Below are 7,670 nucleotides of genomic sequence, written 5' to 3'. Positions count from 1 at the left end.
CAGCTCCCTGGTATTGCTAGAAGTGTCCCTTAGCTTATTTGTAAGTGACCCTGTGTTGTTTGGCAAGAATGGGCAGAGCCATAGGGCAGCTGTAGGAAGCCAGGAGGAGCCTTCTTGGATGTGTCATGGGCGGTATTTGGGTTCCCACCCTGGTCTGGATCCATGGATAAGAACATCCATTTTTCCCTCATGGTGTACCTTATCCTATAGAACAGCGACCAGGACTGTTGAGGTCACAATCTGGCACCCTTGGAGGTCAGTTTAGTACACATCCTCTATAAAAGCATCTCAGGCAGCCACCTCAGAGCCACCCCACTGGGCTTTGTTTCCAGTTACCCACACTCCAAAGCAGGCCCGGAGCTATGGCGCCCACCCCACCCTCGCTCACAGAGACAGCAGCTCTGAAAATGAAGACCCCTAAAACAGTCTTTCCAGGGAAGTTACGGCCATAAACAAGCTCTCTTTGTCAGCCATGGCATTTGAAGGTCTGTTGAGGCTGAAAGTTCAGAGAGAGTCGGGTAGCAGGTCAGGAATCCAAGCTGTTGAGAATTGCTTCTAAAGCAATATGTGGAAACAGCTAAAGGTTAGACATGAAGCGCCGGCCGTCGACGCCGACAGAGATGGAACAGGTCTCACCAGTGGTAGGACTGGCATGATAAGATTACCCGAGCTGGCTAGAGTCACCAGGGCGAGAGGAAGCATAAAGTCAATTAAAAATGTTGAATATATGATATAGATTCTCGGGGAAACCCCCCCCAAGTGTCTGTCACTGATAATAATGTTATTTTTGGCCGGGGGGGGATTTTAACAGTCGGCTACAGTCGCAATACAAGCAGCGTGTCCCCGCGAGGCTACGTCCCCAGCAGTACTCCCCAGCAGTCCAATTACAACACAGTCAGCACTAGCATGAATGGATATGGAAGTGGCGCCATGGCCAATCTAGGGGTCCCTGGCTCGCCTGGATTTCTTAATGGCTCCTCCGCTAACTCTCCCTACGGCAGTAAGTGTCTGTTTTTGTCACACGTCATCACGCAGATTCATATTCACTACAAAGTCGAGTGTGTGTATTGCTTGGATGTTCTGTGATGTGAGCTACTGGATAAAAGGAAGGGTGGCCCCAGAGGCTGGGCGTCCAAATGACAACCACAAATTGACCTAACACAGCCCTCCCCAACAACGCCATCCCATTGGCCACCAGAATATAATCTGAACCACACGGGGCTGCTCAATTGGAAGAGCAAGCCCGACCCCCACCCCAAAGCGTTTGCCTGTTATCCAGAGTGGCCGAGCCGAAGCATGTCATGTCTTGTTTTGTGGCCCCTCCCCGTGCGAGGCGAGGCCCTCAGAGCTCTCGCTGTGGTGCTGCGCCACAGCCCGCGCGTGCTGACCGTGTTTGCTTTGTTGCAGTAGTGCCGTCCAGCCCCACCATGGCAGCCTCTTCGGTCACCCTCCCTTCAAACTGTAGCAGCACACACGGCATTTTCTCATTCTCACCTGCCAATGTCATCTCCGCAGTGAAACAGAAGAGCGCTTTTGCGCCCGTGGTCCGGCCCCAAGCCTCGCCTCCTCCTTCCTGCACCAGCGCCAACGGGAACGGACTGCAAGGTGAGGGCGGTGTGGGTGGGTGCTCGGACCCCACGGCCCCTTCCCAAACCCCTTGCATGCCTGTGGCATTGCATGTGCTTCACTGGTTGGCATCCTCCTTCCTGTCCCACAGCCACCTATAGGCCCGGTCCTCAAGCCCCCAACTTGTACCAGATTCTGCCTCTAGGTTTTGTCTAGTAGCACTTCTGTGCCCCAAGGGGTGGAGCCTCCCTTGAGGGGGAACAAGACTACAGCAAGAGCAGAACCCCATGAAGCAGAGTACCCAGGCCTGGCCCGTCTCCGTGAAGGGCATGACCCTGCCCTTGGTGCCAAGCTTGCTGCCTCCTTATTAAAGGGGCAGGAGAAATAGTCTCAAACAGATGATAGGTCACCGTGCCGTCTAAGGTGCCCATCCCAGACCTGCCAGCTCCCCTTGCCATAAGGCAGAGCTTTATCTGCAACCTTACCACTGGGACAACGAGTCTATATGGCTTTGCTCTCTCCTGGAAGGGGCTGAGCATCCTGACCCAGGGCCATTTGTGTACCATTGCTGGGTGGCAAGCCTGTCTGTGGTTGGGAGTGAGTGTTCACTCTCAGTTCAGAGTGGGAAGGGTTGGCCCGAGGGCATGAGAGTCCCCACTTGGACACAGCTGTCCACAGTTGGGGCCACGTGGAACAGACACGGAGTACCTTTCCCAGCACTGAGGGCAGCTCACGCTGCCTGTGACCTCCAATGAGTGTGGTGGTGAAGCCATATGGGTGCCCCTAGGCTTTCGGGCTCACCCATGACTCCCTGTGATGCACAGGGCCACACTTACTTGAAGTAAGTGGTGGCCGTCACCTGGCCTCTATCCGACACCACCTTGGGTATGTGCTCCACTGGGTGAAAGTCAAACCCATTCTCCTTTAAACACATGAACCCCTTCAACCAGTATTTACTGAGTGCCTACTATGTGCCAGGCTCTCTGCTGGGTGCCGAGGACGCAACCGTGGAGAAGACAAACTGGCCCTTTTGTGAAGTCGGTGGTATATTCCACTTTGATGAACTAATGCTCAAAAAAGGAACTGGAAAGGTATCAATGATTTGAACTCATTGTCTTCAAAACACCTGTCAGTGCCGACGGGACGCCCAGGCCCTGGGCGTCGCCAGCGGCCTCAGAGCTGTCCTTGGGCACCAGGCCAGCGCTGCTTAGGAGTCAGGCAGTGAGGGCAGGCGTCCGTGGACATGCCCCAGCGTCGAGGCTGACTAGGTGGTACCACGTAAGCAGTGTGTACACAGGGGCCTGCCAAACCATAAAGTTGTAACGGTGAGTCGGAGATAAATTAATATCGTTGAAATTAATGGACTGAGAAATTGAAGCTCACATCACTACATGAACAAATGTATTAATATGTTATACATAAATTAATGAGAACAGTCATTCTGACAAAAATTAAACAACACCAGAGTTAAAAGATTTTAAATTACATTCGGACCAGGAGTTCGCTACAGAGCTGGCTGCCCTTGGCGGTTCAGTGCCAGGCTTCTCTAGTCTTATGAGGAGAAGAAACCAGCACTCTGAGGTGCTGTGGTACCTCCATCAATCTGTGGCCTTGAGATTCCAGAGCAGTTGGGCCGTGTGTGGCTTCCATCTGAGAGCCTGACTCACCCTTACGCTACACAGCTGCTAGTCGGAGAGCTTGGGCCCAAAGGCAGAGGGGGAAACTGAGGCAAGTCTCCAATTTCACTTAGGAAAAGCAAGGCCTGCAAGCTACGGCCAGGATGGTTCCCATCTTTCCAGAGAGTGAGCTTCCCTTTGCTTTGGCGACATATGCAAAGCAGAGAGCAGTCCCTCTCCCAGAGAAGGCCTTAACAGAGGGCAGCAGCACCTGAAAGGCTGCCGGGAACCCTGCCACCAGTGTGCCCTCACCCCAAGAAGTAGACTTCCCAACACACCTCTGCCATGAGCAACGCTGGCTATACAGAGAGTTGGCAGAGTCTGGCTTCCCTGTGGATCCTGGCCCAGGAGGAGCGAGCTGGGCCCGCAGGAGGGTGCGCGTGCGGGGTGGTCGGCATTAACCTCTCTCTCCTTCTCTTTTGCAGCTATGTCTGGGCTGGTAGTCCCGCCCATGTGAGGGACTCTGTTTACCTTCACAGCACCCAGCATCCAAGGACGGACTTCAGGGGACACATGTAGTGTGCTAAGACATGCTGATGGAAACGATACCTTCAAAACTAAACATCAGCAGCGGTTGAATGCTACAAAAGACATTTAAAGATTTTATTTAAACTGTTAAGAACCAACACGCGAACAAAGCCTACTTCTTCATGAACAATTCCATTTTATTGACTGAACTTTTCTCATATTTTCACATTTCTCAGTCCTGAAGATTAAGGAAAACAAAGCGACGCCTATTTTGTATAAAGTTTCTGATTCCGTCTTGGCTGTCTAGTGCGTGCTATCTGTGTGGGGAGAAGCTTCGTGAATATGCACCATTTTGATGCCCATGCAACACTGAGGAAGAAAAGCCTCGAAACATTTTTCTGTACTCATATTTAGATTCACAATGGTTGTGTATCTCTATAATGTGAAATATTTTTTTGTGGTGAAAAAAAGGGGGCCAAGGAGGTATGAGCCATTAACTGGAACAGAGGAGGATATGACTAGGTGAATTTCGGGGTGGCGGGGAGGGAGGGAGGGAGGGTTTATCATTGCTTAACTTCATCTTAATGAAATGAAACTTTGTAACTTATTGTAGTTAGAAATTGTAACTTTGATATCGAATCTCTTGCCTTCAACAAGCACACTGACAGAGAAAAAAAACTATGCTACTGTCTGTTGGTTCCAATATTCTCCCACCTAGAGCTTCCTGTTAAAGCAAGTGCGATCGGCAACATTTTTTCAACTTTTGCGCACTGTAAACCTATTGCATTCTTAGGCTACTGTGAGGTCTATGTTTCTTGTACATGAAATTGTCCTTTTGACTTCTAGACCCTTCTTCCCCGATGTGTTTTGTATGTGGTTATAAAATTGTAGACTTTTGTGATTTTGCCAAAGTTGTAGCTAAATATTTATACACTTGTCTTGAATTTTTTTCAGATCCACTTAAAATATTTAGAAAAACGAGTTTTATTCCTTATGCGTCTTATAAGGGATAAAATGCTCTTTCATGCGACACTTCCTTTCCCATGAACACTTGCAATTGCTAAGGGACTTTATTTTGTAACATATCAATTATAAATATTGTATTTATCTTTGAAATTTTGTACATTGCTTTCCCCGCCTTCTTTTCTCACGTCTGTGTTGGTGTTTGATCCCGCCCAGTGCTGTCTGTCACACAGGGAAAGAACAGACACCAAGAACTGTCTCTCTGATCTGTTTTGTTAAAACGAGTCAATGTCCTCCCATTTCATTTGTACCTAAACCATTCGCTATTGTTTGGACTTTCCATCCCTTTTTTTATGTTGAGGAAAAGTCAAATTCATTGTTTATTTTTATATTATTTTTAAGTTATCTGAACAAATACTTTTGAGAAGAAAAGTTTGTTGTATAGTCAGAAGCAGACGGTGCCAGCGGCCGCGGAAAATCCTAGTAGATCCTGTGCATGTGGAGCGACCGTGAAGGGGCCACACCGTCCGGGCTGGCTCCTTAGTTTAGTTTTTATTTTTAATTGTTTTTTTTTTTTTTTGTAGAATGTAAAAAAAAAAAAGTCATTTTAGCTGCCACCTAGGACTTTGCCACATAGCTGAACTGTGTTTACTGGAAAAATTCAGAGGCCTAAAGTTTAAAATAAAATTTACTTCTGATGTTTTAATTACAAATGTTTGCCACATTAACTTCCTCTGATGCCTTAAAAGTGAACTTCTTCAAAGAACCTCTGTGCTACTTTATCACAGGCTTATACCACAATCGTTAACATTTGGAGACTGATGATGAACTCACACAGAATACACACACATACACATACAAACACACAGCACACATACAACACACAACACACACACATACAACATGCACATACAACACACACATGCACACAGTACACACACATACATACACACACAAACACACACCACACACACACACACACACAAACACCCCAAAAGCACAAACTTTCAGTCCGTCAGTCACTCCTTCCTGCATCTGTCTGCTGCTTCTGACCACTCAAGCTCACCCCGATGTTAGAGAGGTGTCATGGGAACACGGCTGGTCTTTTTTTTTTTTTTTTTTATTTTAAACAATACCTGTTTGTGGTCAGATCCAACAGCACAGTCTGTACTTTCTTAACTGGAAAGACCTCCTTCAGACACTGTGCCTGTGAGTGCCAAATCCACCGTGAGACCAAGAGTCAGAATTACTTTTTCTTTTTCTTTCACACCCATTGCCCTTGCAGAGAGCACACACTTTGTAAGCAGCAGCAGAAGTCATATTAAAAACAAAAAGGAGGGAATTTTCCAACATCAGACACACACACACAAGGAAACCATGTGTAACTTAGAACGTGTCCATTCAAGGGACTCAATAAGACAAACAATGTCCCCAGTGGTCAGTGGGTCACACTCTGGCTTTGTGACTCCTGACAGGGTGTAGCTACATGGAACAGCCTGAGAAGTCACTTTGGAACTAAATTGCCTCGATTTATTTTGTGTAAGTAAGGGTTTGACCTAAAAAGAACTCACGCGCACATTAGCAAGTATCCTCATGCCCGCACCCGGTTTGTGTTGTAGACCGACTAGTCGGTGCCCTCATGGCTTCATTGTGTCAAAAAACGAGAGCTTCACTAAATGGTAGATTTTGCTGTCAGAGACCCTACAATAAGATTGTTTTATCTGTACATTTTTTCAGATATTTAACTGTATAAAAATGTTCATTTTACACAATATTTAATTAAAGTATTTCTTGTCTGTGAATTTCACTTTTGGTAATTTTATCTGTTTGCCTATTAAAATGACTGACAAATGAATTGGGGATTTCATTTCCACATCCTGGGCCCCAGAGCTAGGGCTCACCAAGATCCAAAGGACTTCGAAGAACCTTCCAGAGTTTTCAACCCTCAATGGGCACAATTCCTACAGTGGCTGTGATGCTACAGGTACCGTAGGAATACGTGATACCCACACACTCAGGCCTGGACTGTTTCTGTCACAGCCACTTGGGCCACAACACCATGGGGCGGGGGAGGGGAGAGTCCTGCAAATGGTCCTGTGGTTGGGGGAGGCGTGGGCACAGAGGCGTTTTGCACTGGCCACTGGAGGCTCCACATAGATGGAGGCCAAGGCTGGGACTCCGGCGAGCTCAGCCATCAGCACCAGTTCTGGTTCACACAGCCCCTGCGCGGCTCCGCTACCCCATTCTGTCTCACCGGCACTTCCCATTTTCTCCTCAATGAGAGGCAGGCTTTACATGTTTTGGCTTGCGGTTCTGTCACACAGTCACGTAAGTGTGATCTAAATTAGTACTCACGGATGTCATCTTAATTACTTGTTCTGCTGAGCAAAACAGGAAACAATTATTCCAAACATAAAGAAACTTGTGAATACCTTTCTCTCTCGTCAGTGACGAGCCTTTGCCGGCTGGCCTTAAAGAGACAGTAAAGGAATAGGTTCCTATTGGCACAAAGCACACTTAAGATGGCCAGTCCCCTGTCACCAGGGCTGGGGAAGGTGTTGCCCAAAGCCAACTTCATCCCTTTGAGGTGGGACCAGGAACTCTGCTCAGGTTTTTGGAGCTCGTGTGCCAGGTTCTGTTGACCTCGGCAGAGAGAAGTTCAAATGCTTGGGTTTCAAACCAGAAGCAAGAACCGATTCTCTCAAAAGCGAATGCCGAGTATTGTCAGGGCTCCCTTTAAGGTCTTTCAAGCTTTTAAAGATTATTCAAAGCACTTGAAATGGGCTTCAATCTAATGCCTCATTTCATTGCATTAAACAGCCTAGTTAATAAAGAATCAATATATTCAAAGGGCAAGGTTATCTTTTGTCTATAAGGGGTGGTGTCGTGCTGAACCTTTTATAGTTCAAATGCTGAAAAAGACCTCGTGAAATCCATACTCATCAAGTGGGTCAACGAGAGCAATAAAGAGGCCCCTGAAAGGAAAGAAAGGCTGCT

At 47.5% G+C, this 7,670-nt stretch overlaps 1 protein-coding gene and 1 long non-coding RNA gene across 14 annotated transcripts in view; one reads left to right on the top strand and one right to left on the bottom strand.

Annotated features, from left to right (window-relative positions):
• The window catches only part of Ebf3 (EBF transcription factor 3), a 119,472-nt gene extending 112,026 nt beyond the window's left edge, over positions 1–7,446 (top strand). For 2 of the 13 annotated variants that reach the window (XM_050137724.1, XM_050137721.1), the window contains exons 14-17: positions 812–1,000; positions 1,516–1,605; positions 2,545–2,657; positions 3,668–7,446. In XM_050137724.1, the coding sequence (XP_049993681.1) occupies positions 812–1,000; positions 1,516–1,605; positions 2,545–2,657; positions 3,668–3,685 (410 nt within the window). In that variant the 3' untranslated portion in view covers positions 3,686–7,446. Of the gene's footprint in view, positions 1–811; positions 1,001–1,407; positions 2,525–2,544; positions 2,658–3,667 lie in introns of those variants that run through there. The other 11 variants (XM_050137719.1, XM_050137716.1, XM_050137726.1 and 8 more) reach the window with 7 other exon arrangements.
• Positions 1–7,670, bottom strand: part of LOC126498815 (uncharacterized) — a 70,075-nt gene that overhangs the window by 22,884 nt on the left and 39,521 nt on the right. The gene's annotated exons all lie outside the window — the stretch shown is intronic.

This window comes from Alexandromys fortis, unplaced genomic scaffold (assembly GCF_014885135.2).
Source record: "Alexandromys fortis isolate MF-2015 unplaced genomic scaffold, M_Fortis_MF-2015_v1.1 scaffold_3, whole genome shotgun sequence".
Classification (NCBI taxonomy): Eukaryota; Metazoa; Chordata; class Mammalia; order Rodentia; family Cricetidae; genus Alexandromys; species Alexandromys fortis.
This window is presented reverse-complemented; position numbering and strand designations above follow the sequence as displayed.